We start from the raw sequence: 20,831 nt of genomic DNA, 5'->3' as shown, positions 1-20,831 counted from the left end.
TTTTTTTGCCACAGTGGGAATCAGAAGCAAATTGTTCACTTTGCTTTGATTATTTTTTTCACCTAGCTTTTTTCTAACCATGTCTGATTCATAACATCAGGTAGCTTGTAAAGACTTTTGCCCAATTAATGTATGAGTAGTTTTCCTTAGATACATTTCTTGGGGTATAAAAATGAAGGCCAATGTTTATATTTGCAAATATAGAATTTCAGTAATTTTTTCTTACAAACATATTTAATCATGTTTTTCTTTTTTATCATAAGAAAATGAGATCCAATGCCAGATTCTGAATGGAAGTGCTGGCCATTTCCCAGTTGCTGTGTCCGTAGCTGATGCTGGACTAGCATGGAATGTAGAGGGTGAGGAATTCTACTTCACTTACCAGAATCGGATCTCATACATCTGGCCTGCTTCTGGCAGCCTGGCAGGTAATAGTTAATTGTTCTAAACCAAGAAAATTGCATACATTCCTGTCATTTCATTGTACTGTTTCTAGAACAGGGTGGAAGGAAAGGAACCCCAAGTTCCCTCACATAGAACAAAGGAGGCTCCCCTTTTGGAAGGCACAGTGCTTAAATGGCTGACTAATTCTTTTGTTTCTTTTGAAGCACAAGTCAGGGTGACTGGTTGTACTTACATCTTAGGTTATTGAATTAATATCATCAATTATTACATGTTTCTATAACAAGCTCATCAATTATGTCAGGATAAGATTTATTAGTTATTATTCTGCTTACCAGCTGCTCCATTTGTAACTACAGTCTCAGTGGAGCTACTTGACCCAGAAAAAGTTCCAGGAACAAATCAGGGAAAGGAAGGCTGATGCAGAAGATGGAAAGAAAATAACACATTTTTCCTGTCCTGCTTCATTTCTTTTCCCTTTGTTAGACCATGCATAGTTTTGGATTTTTGCTTTGGTCTTGATCTTTTCAGTGTGTTTTGTGTTTTTATTTTACTTTATTTTTGTTTTGTTGGGATTTTTTCTTAGTTCCTTTTACTTACAGATAGTAAAATTTGAGATTTGGGAAGAGTCTTAATTCACTTTCATTCCCACCCACAGAATGGGTGAGCATATAGGAACAGCATAATTGGGTGCCCGGGTGGCTCAGTTGCTTAATCCTCTGCCTTTGGCTCAGGTCATGATCTCAGGGTCCTGGGACTGAGCCCTGCAATGGGCTCTCTGCTCAGCAGGGAGCCTGCTTCCCAACCCCCCCACCCGCCTGCTGTTCTGCTTACTTGTGATCTCTCTCTCTGTGTTAAATAAATAAATAAATAAATAGAAACAGAAGAAACAGCATAATTTCTCTTTAGGATGGAGGGGATTGTATGGAAAATAGCAGTTCTTGCTAGTGATGCCCCAGAGCAAATGGTGGTTCCAAATATGTTGTTTCATTAAATCACTTAGCTCGGTTCCTTTATGGTTCCAGACTTTAAGAGCTCTGGCTCCCAAATGTGGTGGTGATTATATACATCTCGAATCTGGTCCGTGATTATTTGCCAACACATCTCTTGATGATTAGAAAATTCTTGAATGATGAGTTAGATTCTTGACAAAGTTCCCTTTTGTTATTGTTGATCTGTTACCGTCATTGTTGTTTCCTTTTGAAGGTGGTACTCTTCTGACTGTATCTGGATTTGGCTTTAATGAAAATTCAAGGGTATTAGTTGGAAATGAAATATGCAATGTGATTGAAGGGGATTTGAATAAAATAACCTGCAGAACACCAAAAGTAAGGCATCTGATTTCAGTCTTTTTTTCCCCTCTGAAAACTTATGAAAATCCCAGTAGGTTAAACAGGTGACATTCTTACCTAGGAACTGTGGCATTACAGTGCTGTTCTGTATTTCTTCAACATTCTGCTATTTCTAGATACATTCTGCTAAGATGTATCTAGAATGTAGATATCATTCTAGATATCCACATTCTACCTACATACCATTTAGAAAGACAGACACATAAACCAGTAATAATGTGTTCCACTTGAAATGATAGAAGTAGATACAAAGTAAAAATAAAATATAGTGAGGAGAGGCTGTCAGAAAGAGCCTATCAGAACTTGAAGGATGAATGAGAGTTGACCAGGTAAATCCAAGGATGAAAAAAATTCAGTACTAAGAATCTAAAAAAAATTAAGAGAAACAAATCTAGATATTTTTTGTTTCTTAAAAAAGAATATATGTCTAAAATGTGTTAAAGTTTCAATTTGTCAGCAATAAGTAAATAAACACCCCCAAAAAACCCGTGTGAAATTCCTCATGTAATATTGTATCTTAGCACCAATTATTGTTTTTTATTTAAAAAAATAGTGTCTAAATTTAAACCAAAACTCTTGTTTGCTTATTATGTGCAAAAGGATGCTGAATCCAATAACTAAACACTAAAAAAATTGAGCAGACTCAATGTGGGTATTATGTAGTTGAAATCTGTAGGCAAAGTAAATTTGAGTATGTGTTGGACCAAATGATGATGAAAATTTGCAGGGTATGGTAAATAAAAACTTTGTTTAAATTATGTCATTCAATTAAACACTGAGTGCACCTAAAACAAATACTAGAGGCTGGAAAAGCATTTTTTTCCTAATTGGGGAGTGAATAGATATTAATATCAGTGAAAGCACCAAATATTTTTCCAAGTATCTTAGTCTCAGATTCTGAAACTAGGTCAGCAAAAAAGATAAAATAATGTGATTCTTCAGTGAAGAGGAATAAAAAATTACATTTGAGTGTATTTTAAGAGCAAAATGTCAAAACTTTTAACACCTTTGCTTTATCAATTTAAAAAAGTCCGTTGTCCAGGGGCACTTGGGTGGCTCAGTCAGTCAGGTGTCTGTCTTTGACACAGGTCATGATCCCAGGATTCTGGGAGTGAGCCCTAAATTAGGCTCCCTGCTCAGCGAGGAGTCTTCTTCTCTCTCTCCCTCTGCCCCTCCCCCTGCTCCTGCACTTGCTCTCTCTCTCTCTCTCTCTCTCAAATAAATAAAATCTTTTTAAAAAATTAAAAACATAAGAGTCACTTGTCCAGAGCTTCTTAACTATATTGCAGAGCCCTTAGGAATCCAATAATATGTATGCATTTAAATTGGTCATAAACACCCTCAAAACCACTATATCATATACCTTTATCTAAAAAATTAAAATATGTAGCCTACCTTGGATACTACAGCTTTCTAATTATCTGAAGATGATTCTGATTCATGAGTTTGAAACCAAACATCTTCAGCAGTTTATTTTGAATAATTCTATTTGTCTTTAGCCATTGGATTTCTTCATCTCAACATTTAGTATTTTCTAATTTTTTTCTTTTTGTTTCAGAGAATTGAGGGTACAGTTGATATTTCAGTTATTACCAACGGATTTCAAGCCACAGCAAAGGATGCTTATAGTTACAATTGTTTACAGACTCCAGTTATAACTGATTTTAGTCCAAAAGTACGAACAATACAAGGTAAGAAAAATTTCCATAAGATCAGTCATTTGACCTATATATGTTAGGTATATATATGTAAAATACATATGTATATGTAAGATGTATATACATCAAATAGATAAAGTAAACTATTTCTAGAAAGGTTTTGGAAACAGTTTCTTCTGCAGTTGTTTCTTAAAGCAAAACCAGCCACAAGTTTTATTTTTTTAAACATAGATTAGTCTATTTATTATTTCACTTTGAACATGTGTAATAAGAAGAAAAATATTAGGTTTTTCAGAAAGCACTTTGCCATCTTTTTTCCCCCTATGAAACAATTTAACATGAATTTTTCTCGACATGGTAGCTATCAATTCTTTCACTGATTTTATTTTTCTTGCCTCTGTAAGCATTAGGATTTCCTAATAAATAAATAATAAATAAATAAATAAATAATAATAAATAAATAAATCCAATAAAAGATAAGAAATGAGTTGGTTTACTTAATATGCAAATTTTATGCCACATAATAGTTGAATCCTCTTGTAAAAAAAACTTTTATTCTCTTTTAAAATAATAGGAGAAGTTAATTTAACAATTAAGGGTTATAACTTTGGAAATGAACTTGCACAGAAGGTGGAGGTATATGTCGGAGGAAAACCCTGCCAGATGTTTCAGTGGAATTTAACAGATATTAGATGTCTTTTGCCCAAGTTGTCTCCTGGAAAACATGATATCTATGTAGAAGTCAGAAACTGGGGCTTTGCATCAACAAGGTATAGTAATGACCATAAACTTGAGGAATTGTGGAACATATGAGCTTAATGGTTTTGGGATAAGAAAAGAAATAGTCATTAACTTTATAATATTTCAGTTGCTTTTTCCACCTATCTACATCTCCTTTTGCAAAGTGTTCTGAGAATATCCCATACTGTGCAGTATGTGCTTTGTTTTGAGACTAATGCCATTCAGGTTAGGTCGTAAGATTCTCTGTGGAACTGGGCTTATGTATATATCACATACTTTTCATTCATTCTGGAAACACTTACCAAGCAGTTAGTAAGGGGCAGGCACTTGCTCAGCGCTGGATTTGCTGTGAAGAATAAGAGGGACTTGTCCTCCGCTGTGAGTAATGCCCACGGTTTTGTTGGGAGGCAGATTTCAAACAGAAGATTATATCAGTAACTTAATTATAAGTGTGAAAAAGACTATGAGTAAGAGGTAGCAGGTCTGTAAGAGCATATAACAAAGAGCACTAACTTTTCCTAAGGGACAGAAAAGTGTTCTCTAAAAGGTGACAGTTAAGCCAAGAAATGGGTAGGAGCTGCCCATAAAGAAAAAGATAGACTCCTTCTCCACCTGTTCCTTTAGGTAACTGTTCAGTATTTTCTTCCTGGAAGCTGTTTGTCAAAATTTTAGTAATATTTTAGTTCTGGCCTCAGGAAAGTATTGGTTTAGAATACTTAGAAAATGAGGAAACTGAAATTTAGGGATTTAAAAAAAAAAAAAGGCAGGTACACCTGATGTCAGAATAGGAGGGATTATTACAGCAGAATCTTGAGGTGAAGGACGGTGAGCGACAGTAACTATGAAGCCCAGAGCTACATCTCTCTTCAATTCACAGGGCAGAGTTCACTTGGGTTCTAGAAGAGCTGTTGTTTGTGCTCTGGCATGATGGAGATAATGAACGGAATTGACAGCATACAAAACTGGGATATTTCAGTGACAGTTGAAGAAATGCAAATTCAGTTATGTTGAGAAAGTGAAATAATAGTTAGCACAAAGACTCATTGTACTTACAATGAGAGCTGGGTTGTAGGATTCTACTCTAAATATCAGGTCAGAAAGGCACTGTTCATTTTGATGGCCTCCTGGCAGACACATTGACTGTAACAAGGCAAAAGAAATTTTAAATTCTCTCAATGAAATAGTGGGAAGGGAGATCATGACAGGTCTCCAACATACATAGAATAATAAACTCAAATTAGTTGCAAAAAACTTTTATTTCTTACATAAAATGTGTGGAATTTCATCTCTAGTCTCATAGATAAGGCATCCTTTATGGTTTACACTAATGAGTATATAAAATATCTTAAAGGACATCATATTTTTCTTGTGACCTGGGTTCTCATAACCATATCTTTCTCATAATATTTTACGACTCTCCATCTCAAATTTTTCTTGCCATGGGATTTTCAGAAATTTAATTTTCATTGTTAGGGAAAAACAATTATTATATATTATTCTTATATGTAGTACATTGTTATTTATACAATATGTGTTATTATTAAATATATACACACAGATACCATCCAACCAAATTAAGGTCATGCTAATTACCAGATTATCTAGTTCAAAAATGTAATGTCTAGTTAAATATTCAACTACTTCCTCTTCCTAAATAAATCATATCCAATAAGAATTTAATAATAGGACCTCATAGAAAGCTCATTGAAACATCTATTGATTTTTTTTTTTTTCAGAGACAGGTTAAATGCTTCTATACAGTATATTTTGGAAGTGACTGCCATGTTTCCACAGAGAGGCTCTTTATATGGTGGAACTGAAATCACTATAATGGGTTTGGGGTTCAGCACGATACCAACTGAGAACACAGTGCTCTTAGGTAAGAGCTCCCTCACAGAAGGGTGTTATCATTTTTTTCTCTTTAGAAGATGTGCTTAGGACACCTGGGTGGCTCAGTTGATTAAGCGTCTGCCTTTGACTCAGGTCATGATCCAGGACCCTGGGATTGAGTCCTCCATTGGACTCCTTGCTCAGTAGGGAGCCTGCTTCTCCCTCTGCCCCTCTTCCCTTCCCCCTCCCCCTCCCCACCACGTGTGCTCACTCTCTCTCTCTCACAAAAATAAGTAAATAAGCTCTTTAAAAAAATAAAGAATAAAATAAAAGATTTGTTTTTAGGTGCTGAGTTTTTACACAATACTCTCAATCATGGAAGCTTCATTTTGCTATTAACATATAAAAGGTTAAGTGTCTTTGGTTAAGGTTGTAAAGAGAAATTGAATAACTGCTTTTGATTTCAATAAATAAATATTTATATTTGATGTCTATGAAACACCTTACAGAGAAAAGTCTGTGTTCTAAAACTAATCAGTACTCAAAGATGATAACTATCAGAAAAGTGTTAAAGATTCTACTAGATAATGGGGGGTTTTGCAGGACCTTAATTGTTTTCTGTGGTTTTTTTTTTAAGATTTTATTTTATTTATTAGAGAGCGAGCAAGAAAAAGAGAGAAAGAAGCATGAGCAGTAGGGATAGACAGAGGGAGAGGGAGAAGTAGACTCCTCACCAAACAGGGAGCCCTATGTGGGACTTGATCCCAGAATCCCGGGATCATGACTGGAGCTGAAGGCAGATGCTTAACTGACTGAGACACCCAGGTGCCCCATGCAGGGCCTTAACCGTTTACTGATTATAATTCATCTCTATATTTTACAAAAAATATTTGAGAAAAATTTTTTCCCCTATCTTATTTCTTTCTAGGGCCCTTCCCTTGTGATGTGATTTCATCATCAGAAAATATCATAAAATGTATTCTTCATTCAACTGGGAATACATTCAGGATTACCAATACTGGAGAAGATTCAGGTATTAGCCAACATTTATATATTATAAATAATGGAAGCACTTTACCCTGAAATTGTTTTGATTTTTGTTTATTTAATACTTCAAATATTCAGAGGAAAAACTGTTGCTTATGTCTTTCTATAATTTGTCAATAGTTTGTCTCTAATTTCTTTCCTTGACATCAGGGTGTATATATAGAATGAATCAGTGGTAGACTTGAGTCTACAAGGCTAGACAGCAATTTGCAAGTTGAGAAATTGTCATTAGGTTTCATTGCAGTACAGAACTTCCCAAGTTATGGTAATTTGTTATTGGCCATGGGCTTCTAAATAAATATTCAAATTGAAGTTATATAGATTTTGGTATACCTCGATGCCTGAGAAAATTCTTATGTTTAAAGAATTGATCACAGCTTTAAAAGATATTCCATGTGATATTTCTGAACAACTTGCCTATTGACTTTCCAACTTTTTTTTTTTTTTCAAATGGTCTCTTGATCATCAGTGTTGGAGGTGTGTGGTTAATTTTTTTCCTTAGCTTCTCATTATCTTACTTTCCATTATTTCTGTTTATTTTTGTTACATGTTTCAATTATGCACATAAAAATTTGGAATGCCATACTTTCAAAGATAATTATTAAGAACTTTTATTCCTTTTCCTTTTTAAAAAAAAAAAATGTCTCAATTCTTGCTTCCAGTACATGGATTAGGTTATGCCTGGTCACCATCAGTCTTAAACGTATCTGTGGGAGACACAGTGACGTGGCACTGGCAAGCCCATCTATTTCTTAGGGGAATAGGATATAGGGTTTTCTCTGTATCCAGTCCTGGAAGTGTAATTTATGATGGCAAAGGATTTACAAATGGAAGAGAAAAATCTGCTTCAGGTATGTTTCAACTTTGTTGCATTTGTATCATGCTTCTCTTTCCTAGATATGATAAAAAGATGTTGTTTAGATTTAAGATACTTTTGCATAAATGATATGTGTAAATACACAAATAATTTAGTTGGCATTTTATTACTGTAGTGAAAATGTTGCAAATTTGTAAAAATATTATAAATGAATGTAAGCAAGGGATTTTATATATCAGAGATGAGTTCTGATTCAGAAATGTCTTTATTTATTCTGGAATAATCAACCAATTCAAAAAAATATCAAAATAAGCAAAATACAAAGAAAATTGGAGTATGTGTTTTAATCATACCAACTTGGTAGCAAGTAACGAACTTCAACTGACTGGAATCAGCAAATTAGTATTTCTCCTAAGACAACTCAGTGAAAGTGTGCCTGGTAGACTGTATGTTTAGTTCTATATTTATAGCAGTTTGAATTTTTTCTCATGAAATCAAAGTATTGTTTGTTTTTCCACTGCATGTTGAAGTTTTCTTTAAAATGTGGTGAGTTATGCCAGACTGGATATGATTTTCTAGAAAAACTAATGCTGGATCTTGTCTTCCTGGAATGTAATTTCATTACAGAAGATAGTTCTTTTAGAGTCAGTGAGTCATTTCTTTACTACTTCCTGTCAAAATATCACGTGCATGAAAAATAAGAATCCTGTCACCTGCCTGTGTTTGAATGGTCACTTGAAATTTTTTTTAGAGGCTGTATTAATTGCTTGTGTTTATTATATACAATCTTATTTTATGGCAGGTTCATTTTCTTACCAGTTTACCTCGCCTGGAACCCATTATTACAGCAGTGGATACGTTGATGAGGCTCACTCCATTTTTCTCCAAGGAGTCATTAATGTTTCACCAGCTGAAACCAGGCACATTCCCCTGCACCTGTTTGTGGGTAGCACTGAAGCCACTTATGATCAGGGTAAGAGGGTGAAAGAGGGAAACCCTGTTACTCCTGTGACCTAGGGTGTATGTGACCTTTTTTGGAGTGGGAAGCAGATGACTAGGTATAACCCTGCTTCTGTGTCTGACCAGCCACATGACCTTGGATAGACCTGGACAGTTCTGAGGCTAAAATCTATTCTATAAAATGAGGCCCATGTTATTGTTGTCCTGCCATTCTCCCAGAATCCTTCTGTGCCTCAGATGAGATGTAGCGTGAAGAAATTTTGACACTCTGTATGTGCCCCTCAAAATATATCAAAATGTGAGATGATGTTATTGTTTTGTTTTCCCCATAGGACCTGGCTTAGACAAATTGAAAAATAAATTAATTTCTATATTCACTCTTCTCTCTTTACCACCTATGTACTGCCTGAGCCCCTCTTGTCATTCAGACAAAACCAAAAAATTTTTTACCAGAATATAAACCACTATCATTAAAATAAAGAGTAATGTAGTCTGAAAACAGTTCTTGTTTTAGAATATTATCCATGACTTACAGGACCTGTGAATTTGCACTTGGGGAGCTCTGTGGCAGGCTGCCTAGCAACAGAAACCTTGTGTGGCCCGAACAATACCAGGGTTAAAAATTCAGACGGTTTGGTCTTTGAGCTTTCAAGTTGTTTTTCACCAACTATAAACAACATTAATCCATCTGCTGGAACACTGAATGAATTGGTAACAATTACTGGACGTGGCTTCAGTAATCTCACATGTGCTAATAAGGTAAGTATGTAAAGATCTCCTTTTTACTACCATATACTCAATAAAAAGAAAATGTTTCATCCATAACCTCATAGTTTAATTTCTAACAGATTTATTACAGTATTATTCATATGTCATACAATTTACCCATTCAAGGTGCATAGTTTGGTGGCCTTTCGTATATTCACAGAGTTGTGTATCCATCTCCACATTCAATTTTAGAACATTTTTATAACACCAGAAAGTAACCCCAACCCTTAGATATTACCATCAATCTCTTCAACCATCCCAGACCTAAATAGCCACTAATCTACTTTCTGTCTTTATGGGTTTGCCTATTCTGGACTTTCTTTGAAACTGAATAATATGTGTGGCCGTTTGTGACCAACTTTATTCACTAAACATAATGTTTTCAAGGTTTAGCTGTGTCGTTCCATGTTTATCAGTGCCTCATTCCTTTCTTTTTTTTTTTTTTTTTTTGATGCATTCAGCAGCTCCTGGTATAATGAAGAATCATTTCCCATAACACCTAAGTATTTTTTCTATAGCAGCATGTAGTACATCATTAGTTTTTGATGTGGTGTTCAACGATTCATCAGTTGCGTATAACACCCAGTGCTCATCACAACACGTGCCCTCCTCAATACCCATCACCCAGTTATCCCATCCCCCAACCTCTCCCTTCTGTACTTCATTTCTTTTTATGGCTAAATAATATTCCATTATATAACATACATATTGTATTCATCCTTTTACCAGTCATGGGCATTGAGATTGTTTTCGTCTTTTTGACTGTTATGAATAATGTAGCTATGAACGTTCACGTGTGGCCATAATTTAGGTTTAAGATTAATCCAAGAGATGTCTTAACCAGCCCCCAAAATTATTTTTATGAATAAAAAAGTTTGCACGAGATCAAATTTTTAAAATTTCGTTGTTAATATAAAATTTAAGTTCACACTAGAGTAATGGTATTGACTTGTTTCCATATTCATTTTACTTTTAGGTTACAATTGGTAGCTACCCGTGTATTGTAGAAGAAAGTAGTGACAATTCCATTATATGTCGTATTGACCCTCAGAACTCAATGGATGTTGGCATCAGGGAAATTGTCACATTAACAGTCTACAACCTGGGCACGGCTATCAACACACTGTCCAATGAATTTGATAGGCGGTTTGTACTTTTGCCAAACATCGACATGGTGTTGCCATATGCAGGATCAACTGCAGGACTGACAAGAGTGACCATAAAAGGATCTGGGTTTGCAGCTTCTTCTGCGGGTATAGATGTCTTCATGGGTCATTTTCCGTGTAAGGTTCTCTCAGTGAATTACACAGCCATTGAGTGTGAAACGTCTCCTGCTCCCCAACAGCTTGTGAAAGTGGATCTTTTGGTACATGGAGTGCCTTCTCAGTGTCAGGGAAACTGCAGCTTTTCCTACTTAGAAAGCATCACTGCTGTTGTAACAAGAATCTTCCCAAACTCTATCGAAGGACCTGTCAAGGTTCTTATTGAAGGAGAAGGTTTTGGCACCATCTTGGAGGACATTGCTGTTTTCATTGGAAACCAACAGTTCAGAGTAATAGATGTTAATGAAAATAATATCACTGTTCTTGTGAGTCCTCTCCCAGCTGGACTTCATTCTCTTAGTGTTGTGGTGGGAAGTAAAGGCTTGGCTCTGGGAAACCTTACTGTTAGCAGCCCCACAGTAGCGTCTGTTACACCAACTTCTGGAAGCATTGCCGGTGGAACTACGTTGGTGATCACAGGAAATGGCTTCTACCCAGGCAACACCACAGTCACTGTTGGGGATGAACCTTGTGAAATTATTTCTGTCAACTCCAGTGAAGTCCACTGCTGTACCCCAGCAGGGACAGCTGGAAGGGTCAGTGTGAAGATCTTTGTTAATGCAGTTGCTTATCCACCTCTGTCATTTATGTATGCCTTGGAAAATACTCCACTTCTCAGAGAACTTGTCCCAAATACAGGTACTCTAATACTTTCCATATGTTGTCTCGATATGTTATCATCAGTAATATTTATTAATGTAGAATTGGAATAATGTTTATAAATGATTATTAAAATGTGTTTTTAGACAATTCACTTAACCCAGTTAATACATGAGATTCTTCTGTGTAGTTTCCATTTTGTGATTATTCTTTGCACATTCTTGGCATAAAATTTTTAGTCAAGTTCCAACTTCTATTTTGAAACAAAAATCCCCTTTAACTTGATCTAAATTTCAAAATCAGGAAGAAATAGATGGATATCTATGAATTAAAATTGATTATTTATGTCATTAATGTTGATATGGCATAGGAAACAACTGTTAAAATTCAGATGAAGGTTACTAAAGGTTGAGAATTTTTCTGTGTATCTCATTTCCATGAAACTACAATTGGATACTAACTTATTAACTTAAGAGAGTTCTTTTTAAGGAGGTAATTGGCCCATTCAAATAGAAAAAAGTATTATGAAATAAGATTTACTTAATGATGTAATATAACTTGTTTTTCTAAGCTGAGAATAGATTGAGATGTCTTCTTAATTTTTTGTCATTATTCTATGCTATTTCTGATCATCATGAATAATAGCAAAGACATAGTTTCCCCCATATATTTGTAATCATTGCAAATGGTGAACTGGGTATTGGCATATGTTTTTATTTCCATGAACCATTTCTGTCCCATCTCTTTCTTTGAATGTGTCTTTCAAACAACATATTTGAAGATACAAGGCTTGCAGACAAGTGAGAACTGAGCTGTTTTATTTACTAAGGTAACAAGGTAATAGATCACACTTAGAACAACACTTCAATTTGAAAGGTGAAAATGCTAGACAAAATAAAAATTTAAGAACTAACAATAGCCAAACTACGGATAGAACCTAGATGTCCATCAACAGATGAATGGATAAAAAAGCTGTGGTATATATATAATGGAATACCATGCAGCCATCAAAAGATGTGGAATCTGACCATTTTGCAATGACATGGATGGAACTAGAGGATATTATGCTAAGCGAATAAGTCAATCAGAGAAAGATAATTGTCATATGATCTCTCTGATATGAGGAATTTGAGAGGCAGGGCGGGGAGGTGTGGGGGATAGGGAGGGAAAAGAATGAAAGAAGGTGGGATCAGGAGGGAGACAAACCATAAGAGGCTCTTAATCTCCAGAAGCAAACTGAGGGTTGCTGGGCAAAGGGAGGTAGGGATAGGGTGGCTGGGTTATGGACACTGGGGAGGGTATTTGCTATAGTGAGTGCTGTGAAATGTGTAAGTCTGATGATTCACAGACCTGTACCCCTGGGGCAAATAATACATTATATGTTAATAAAAAAAAAATTTAAGGACACATTTTTTGGCTCATATCTTAAAACCATTCCTAAAATGAAAATCTTGTAAATATCTATGGTCTTTAAAATGACAATTTAAATGTCAGTACTCTTTACTATGGTCAGTGATACCCATCTTTTTACTCTTACTATTTGAATTAAAATCAACCTACTATTTGGTGACTCTGTATGCGTAACAAGTTATGTTGACTTGTACCTATTCACTTATTATTTACATATGTAGGTATTCATTTGGAAGACCTATGAAAAAAATTCTTTGTATTTAATGCCCTCAATACATTTTTGTCAAAAGGGGGAAAGAAGGGAACAGAAGAACTGAAGTACTTTGTTCTAGGTACATTTATTCAAGGCATCAACATCAATATTCACTTATAATTCTTTAAATTAATTCCTTATTTCTGTATATACTACCTTACATCTAATTATTTACCTATCATCATTTATCAAGTATATATATTAAAAATATTTAAGAAAACCAATCTATCCTCAAAAGAGTTGCCAATAGCAGGGAAGCACCAAAAATAAAAAATAGTAAACCCCATCCCTAAAATATACTTCAGCTCATCACTCCTGCTGAGACATTCATACTTTGGGATTCCAATTCTCTCTCTTCCCATTTTTCCTCTTCTCCACTAGCCTGAACTAACATTAACAATAACAGTAGAGTAACAATGCAGTGCAATGGACAGAAGGGCTGGGAAATAATGAATGTTGAGATAACTTATTGTAAATATGCTGTAGATTGTAACATATGGTATAGCTAAACTCTGTTGTGCTAAACTTATATAAGCTTTGAAATACTGGGTATTATTTTGTTTATGAGAGTAATTAGGTATATCTATAAATGCATGTATAAGTACTGGAATTTAGATATATTATTTGCTTTTTTTTTTTTAAAGGTCCACCAGGAACCAAAATTCAAATCACTGGATCTAATTTTGGTACCAATCTCTTGGATGTTTTGGTGATGATAGACACGATTCCGTGTAATGTAACCATGGTCAATGACAGTGTATTGCAGTGCGACACTGAAGATCATGCTGGGGGCACTTTCCCTGTTATGATGCATCATAAGACAAAAGGCTTTGCTGTGTCCACGGTTGTCTTTGAGTACCCACTTATTATTGAGAGTATTCACCCAAGCCAAGGTAGGTACAAATAATGTAAATATTCTGTATTATTTCAGTAAACACTTAACCTTATTTAGAAAAAAAAAAAATGTTCTTCAAACACTGCTAAAATTTGTAGCTCCTATAACACCTTAAAAATATTTTTATTTATGTATCAAATAAGCATGCATGTGTATCAATGAACCTTCTCGAAATATTTACTTATGACCTATATTTCTCTTAGTGTTATATAATTAACTTCAAATTTGGTCCTACTTAAAATGTCCAGATTATATGTGAAATTTTTTTATAAACTCATGTTTAGACATCACTGGCCTATAGTTATGAATACACAAATAGGTATTTTTTCTATTTGAAAATTATTTTAGTGGCTAAAAACCTTAAGGAAGGATAACCAATGTACCCCTAATTAAATAATGATTTTATGTTTATGTTTTGACTACTCTGAAATTTTTTTTAACATCTCTCTTAAATAGTTTTAGCTCCTAGAAGTAGTTTAAATAAATGATGGGATGTAACATTTATTCGGTAAAGTTTTTAGAATACTACAATCAGAAGACATTCTATTGCATTAATATAGTACAGTGTAATATACTATATGACTTCAGTTCTAAGAATTGTTTCATTTAGGGTAACTTACTTCCATTTCAGGTTTTAAAACAAATACACAGAGGAGGTTTTCTTTTCATTAGCTGTGTTTTTTCTCTCTTATATATCTTCACTAGGGAGCTTTGGTGGTGGTCAGACCATGACTGTGACCGGCACTGGGTTTAATCCACAAACCTCAACTATATTAGTGTGTGGCTCAGAATGTGCAGTTGACAGGCTTAAATCTGATCGCACAACGCTATTATGTAAAATCCCACATAATGATGGTGAGTAGTCAGAAAAAAGAATGGCAGTCTTTGAGAAATGATTGATTTTAAAGAAATCAGAGTCTGAATTTTTTCTTCCGAGTTTTTGTGTTTTGGGGGTCAATTGAATCACCTTTATGGCTATCTTGGTTTTAAACAATGTCTTCAGAACTTTGTTTCTTATGTCTTTCAAGATTCATAACATTTGGGCTAGGTCGAATTGTTTATAATAAATTGGAATTTTTCAGTTTATCATACAAACAGAGCATGCCAAATGGAGAACACATTTTTAATTCCTGTTGAACTCTTAATTTCCATTAAAGATAGTATGGTGTCATGGTTACGAGCGTAAGCCTTGCTAATGCATGGCCAAGATTCAGACCTAGGCTGTGTCTTTGGATAGGTTACTCAACCTCTCTGTTCCTCAGTGTCCTAACCCTCATCTGTAAAGTGAGATCACTTTTGCCTACTTTATAAACATTTAATAAGTTAATATATGTAAAGTGGATGGAACGATATCTGAAACATGATGTGGGATTTGCTGCTGTTATTACTATTACTCTTATTATTTAGTGGATAAAGAGCCCAGGCTCTCAGTGGCCCTGGAATCTTATTTTGCTACTTATTACGTCATCTCAGCTAAGCAACTAAACTAACTCCTCTGTTTCAGTTTAATTCTTGGGTTTTTGTGAAGTTTAAATAGCTGGCATTTTAAGTGTACAACAAATTTTAACTGTCCAATGAAATTTAAGAACCCAAAGGAATGCCCTAGGTGAACAAAAGATAAGGATTTTTAAAGAAAATGTAATGAAGCTTTTCTAAACATTTTTACTTCTTTTCTGACTTTTTAAAAAAGATTCCATTTACTCATTTGAGAGAGCGAGCATGAGTGGGGGCTGGGTGTCAAAAGGGGAAGGAGAGGGAGAAGTAGACTCCCTGCTGAGCAGGGAGCCTGACACAGGGCTTGATCCCAGGACCCCAAGATCATGATGTGAGCCGAAGGCAGTCACTTAACTGACTGAGCCACCCAGGTGCACCTCTTTTTTTTTTTTTTAATTTATTTATTTGACAGAGAAAGAGAGAGCACAAGCAGGGGGAGCAGCAGGCAGAGGGAGAGGGAGAAGCAGGCTCACCGAGCAGGGAGCCCAATGCCAGGCTTGATTCCAGGACCCTGGAACCATGACCTAAGCTGAAGGCAGACACTTAATGACTAAGCCACCCGGGGCCCCTCTTTTCTGACTTCTCAAAGAATATTGAAGGAAATACAACATTTCATGAATGAGCTTATTTATCATTTGAGCGTCACTTTATATGCTGATTTTTAAAGAAATACAGCAGTGCTACCAAGATTCGTTGAGGTTTTTGGGTTGTCTGGACACCAGCTCTGCTGCTTCTTTGTACACTTTCGTACCAGGTGTCTGTGCTTTTTCTGTCTCATACTTGCTTCCAGCTGTCACTCCTCGCTACAGTCGTGTGCATGCCTTAGCAGTTCTTCCTCCTTTCCTGCTCTGATTTGCAATGTTGGATCCTCTCGGGCTGGAACCCCACACAGGAAAGTTTGCAGAATTCTTTGCAATAAGAGGTTCAAGGGAGGATCTAAGGGGTTTATTCCTCTTTGATAACGTACATGAACTTTGTGATGTTTTTGGCTATTGCTAGAGATCCTTATTACTTGACACCCAGCCTGTGTATATTGGAAGTGATTTTAGGAAAAGGAAGATATTATAGAAAATGTTTGGGAGTTTTGGGGATGAATAAAAGCCTAATGGCAGAACTGTCCTCAGTTTGATTCTCTTCTCCTAGGCAGAGGACCTGAGCAAGCCTGTGAAGTGAGTGTGGTCAATGGGAAGGATTTATCCCAGTCCATGACTCCTTTTACATACACTATGTTACTGACTCCACTCGTCACTGAAATCTGCCCCAGGAGAGGCAGTACAGCAGGGGGCACCAGACTCACAATCACGGGATCAGGCTTCAGGTACTGTCCTCCTACACACATACACCAGTGCGTCGTATGTGTGAGCTCACGCATGATCCTGCTTTCTCATGTGCTTAAGAACAGTGCTTAAATTTGGTCGTGTAGTGGGTACCCACCTCTCAAAAGTCATGCTTGAGGCACATCGTAGTACCAATAGCTAACATTTATCAAGACTTACTCTGTGTCAGGCACCTTCTTACCCCATGGAAACTTCCTGCCTTACCCACTTAGATATTTTTAGCCCATTTTAGGGTTAGGAGACTGAAATTAGAGAGGTTAAATAACTTGCCCTAAGTCCTGGTCAGATATCTCAAGAATAAATCACATCTTGTTATGCTTCCCTTACCATCTCATCACCAACCATGGTCTGCTTCATTGGGTCAATGAAACATGTCTTCGTACATCACATCCATTTCACTATAAATGGCCAGATTCCTTCTTCCTAAATATTTTCATTACTTGGCTCAAATTTATGTACTGCACTGTCATCATTCTTCAAATGGATAAGACTGACTTCAAAACCCCAGATCATTTAAATCATAGGAGGCAATTTTAATTCCTCAAGTACATAATTTCTCAGGACCCTGGGCTTACATTTTTACATGGATTTTAAATTCCAAAGTATTTGAATGTGATGAGGATATCACATAAACAGAAGGATCCATGAAAGTCTCTTACAAAAGTAGCTGTTTAGAGACTAACAAAGAATCTCTCAATAAATTGAACCTAGGCAATTCTCCTCCAACGTTGGAATGCCTGCTAATTTTGTACAGTTTTATTTCTTGACTTCTTAATCTCTTTGTTTACTTTTTTCTCAACAAATTCTTTGAAGTCTTACTGTTGAAAAAAGTTTCAGTCTGCACTTTGATGGATCATAGAGTAAGGTCTTTATTTTTGCAATAAGGTATATCAGTAATAGTGTTTGACAATGTGACCTAGAAATTTGAGAAAAAACATCAATTTTTGTTTCCCCCCTTTTTTCTTTACAGTGAAAACATGCAAGATGTTCTCATCACCATAGCTGAAGCAAAATGTGATGTTGAGTATTCCAACAAGACATATATCCTCTGTATGACAAGTGCCCACACCTCTTCAGGGCGGGCTCCAGTGCGTGTGAACATCAGAGGCATTGGCATGGCCAGACTGGTAAAGTGCTGTTGGGTATAGTAATCATAGCAATAGAAAAGCGGGGGAGGGGGCAGGAAAAATAGAACATCATTATGGGAGATAAAGTAGTTGGTAATGGACTTTTTACTTTGTTACTGTCTCCAAAAAAATAACTGAGATGTAACTACACTAAATTTATTTTTTTAAAGATTTTATTTATATATTTGACAGATCACAAATAGGCAGAGAGGCAGGTAGAGAGAGAGGGGGAAGCAGGCTCCCCACTGAGCAGAGAGCCCGATGGGGGGGCTTGATCTGAGATCAAGGGGCAGGATCCTGAGATCACGACCTGAGCCAAAGACAGAGTCTTAATCCACTGAGCCACCCAGGTGCCCCTAACTATACTAAATTTAAAGTTACATGTTTTTGTGGCTTATTGCTAACATTTTATGATTTTAGGTTTTGAATTATTTTGGATTGTGGGGCAACTGGTAATTGATTTTTCACTTTATGCTATTGTGAAATAAACCAATAGGCAGCTATAACATTTAAAGTAGATTATACTCTATCTCGAATGAAAATGTTTACTGGTTTAGATTTCTTCATTTTTTGAGAAATTGAATGAAGAATTCTTTTTTTTTTTAAGACTTTATTTATTTATTTGTCAAAGAGAGAGTGAGCACAAGGAGGGGAAGTGGCAGGCAGAGGGAGAAGCAGGCTCCCTGCTGAGCAAGGAGCCTGGTGTGGGACTTGATCCCCGGACCGTGGGATCATGACCTGAGCACAGGCAGACACTTAACCGACTGAGCCGCCCAGGTGTCCTTGCATGAAGAATTCTGGTAAAAACTCTGAATTTAAAAGTCTCTCATGTTTTATTACAGGATGATTCTGACTTCCTGTATGTTGATGCTTGGTCCTCCAACTTCTCATGGGGAGGAAAATCTCCCCCAGAGGAAGGGTCTCTAGTTGTTATTACAAAAGGACAGACAGTTTTGCTGGATCAAAATACACCTATTCTGAAAATGTTGCTTATTCAGGGTAAGTTTCTGAAAGTCTGCTTGTTAGATTCTGATTATGGCATATTTTTGTGAAGTAAATTTAACTAAAACCCATGATTAGGAAAATCCATACTGGTATGAGGCTTTTAATGCAATGTGTAGTATTGTGTTCTTTAAACTGAGCATTAGAATCTGTTTGCAGTATGCAGTTATTTAGTGTGTTGTAAGCAGAATCTTTTAAGGAAATAGAAAAGAAAATGTCAGCATGTCTTGCATTTTTATGGGTAAGCATCTTTTAAAATTAAATGTTTTATGAAACGTTTGCTTTAAAAATAATGTGTGTCAAAAACAATAATAATGTGTGTCTGTGTGTGTGTATGCCTCTTTACATGTGGTGGGTCATAACTGAACAGTGTTTCCCACTTAGAAAAAGACTGGTATAGTGGGTCCCAGGGCTTATAAAATTATGGAGATTTGCTAAATTTTATACTAAATGACCCTCTGACTCCCATTGGGTGCCAGTTGTGATTCTCACCTTTGCCTTTGAACATGCTTTCATTGTAGTTGGTGTTCTCTCTGCTTCTTGGTATTCTGTTATTGCTATAAAAGACTAAATAATTGCATGTAAAAGCAATAATGATTGGCAAGCATGAAACGCTTTGGGCTTTCATGTGTAAAGTTTGCTGCAATGGTTTTAGTTGCTCAAAGACCTTTAGGTTTTGTTTTTGTTTTAACTTCTGAGGTAACAATGTTTCAGTCATTTGAAGTTATATTAACTATGGGACCTTTGGGCAAGTCAAGTTCTGCTGTTCACAAACTTGCATCAGTCTCATAAGAATATATCTTAGCACATTCTTTAATAATGCCAATCAGGCTATGGGTGTTGCTAGTGTAGATTAGTGGATAAAAGTGCAGAGGTAATGTCAGCATTACAATGATTTATATAAAAAGTGCAGTTTTTCATTTTAGCTGTTTTTGTTCTTAATTTATATTTTGAGGCCCTGTGTTTATAGAACTTTAATTCATGTAGCTGCACTCTCTAAAAACACTGAAAATAGGGGTGCCTGGTTGGCTCTGTGGGTTAAAGCCTCTGCCTTTGGCTCAGGTCATGATCCCAGGGTCCTGGGATCGAGCCCCACGTCGGGCTCTCTGCTCCGCCGGGAGCCTGTTTCCTCCCCTCTCTCTCTCTGCCTGCCTCTCTGCCTACTTGTGATCTCTCTGTGTCAAATAAATAAAATCTTAAAAAAAAAAAAACACTGAAAATAGCAATGATCAAGGGAAAATTATCTCCCTAGGGATTTAATTTTCTGTTAACTCCTGAGTCTTATGTAAAGTTTTTATACTTTATGTTGCCAAAGAGCTGCAGTTAAGTAACATGCATAATGTAAGCATATAAGAAGAAGATAAGAATTTAAATTTTTATGTATAATTTAATAAATAGCATTTAATGATAATTTTCCTTGTGTTGTATTTCAAAATTATATGGTTCATAGGTGGGACTCTAATATTTGATGAAGCTGACATTGAATTGCAAGCAGAAAATATTCTAATCACAGATGGAGGCCTTCTTCAGGTATACGAGAGAACCTGATATATCATCATCAATAACCTCTCTCCATTTCTTTGTAAAATGCCAGGTGTAAAATGGATAATATAACAAACTCTCATAAATTTATCTTTATGCAGGTCTCTGTTATTAGTCTAAAATCCTTTTTCTGTGGAAAAGTTTCCTAGAGTATTCTTGTGCTTTTAATGGAAAGATAATAATGTATTGTCATAGAAAAGAATTGTAAATAGAACAAGAAAAACCATAGTTCTGAGATGTGGCTGAAGTCAATCAGTATTCTTCACAAAGATCT

General features: G+C 35.8%; 1 protein-coding gene across 1 annotated transcript in view; it reads left to right on the top strand.

Moving 5' to 3' along the window:
- Positions 1-20,831, top strand: part of PKHD1L1 (PKHD1 like 1) — a 159,933-nt gene that overhangs the window by 60,460 nt on the left and 78,642 nt on the right. Inside the window, exons 29-44 of the mRNA XM_047726136.1 lie at positions 264-428; positions 1,609-1,730; positions 3,313-3,445; positions 3,987-4,182; positions 5,890-6,032; positions 6,912-7,016; positions 7,693-7,881; positions 8,650-8,820; positions 9,343-9,566; positions 10,552-11,536; positions 13,805-14,053; positions 14,761-14,910; positions 16,693-16,867; positions 17,857-18,013; positions 18,856-19,012; positions 20,466-20,545. Coding sequence (XP_047582092.1) covers positions 264-428; positions 1,609-1,730; positions 3,313-3,445; positions 3,987-4,182; positions 5,890-6,032; positions 6,912-7,016; positions 7,693-7,881; positions 8,650-8,820; positions 9,343-9,566; positions 10,552-11,536; positions 13,805-14,053; positions 14,761-14,910; positions 16,693-16,867; positions 17,857-18,013; positions 18,856-19,012; positions 20,466-20,545 — 3,401 coding nt within the window. The remainder of the gene's footprint in view (positions 1-263; positions 429-1,608; positions 1,731-3,312; positions 3,446-3,986; positions 4,183-5,889; positions 6,033-6,911; positions 7,017-7,692; positions 7,882-8,649; positions 8,821-9,342; positions 9,567-10,551; positions 11,537-13,804; positions 14,054-14,760; positions 14,911-16,692; positions 16,868-17,856; positions 18,014-18,855; positions 19,013-20,465; positions 20,546-20,831) is intronic.

Source organism: Lutra lutra, chromosome 4, assembly GCF_902655055.1.
Source record: "Lutra lutra chromosome 4, mLutLut1.2, whole genome shotgun sequence".
NCBI lineage: Eukaryota > Metazoa > Chordata > Mammalia > Carnivora > Mustelidae > Lutra > Lutra lutra.
The sequence above is the reverse complement of the archived record's forward strand: the minus strand, read 5'-3'. Positions and strand labels throughout refer to the sequence as shown.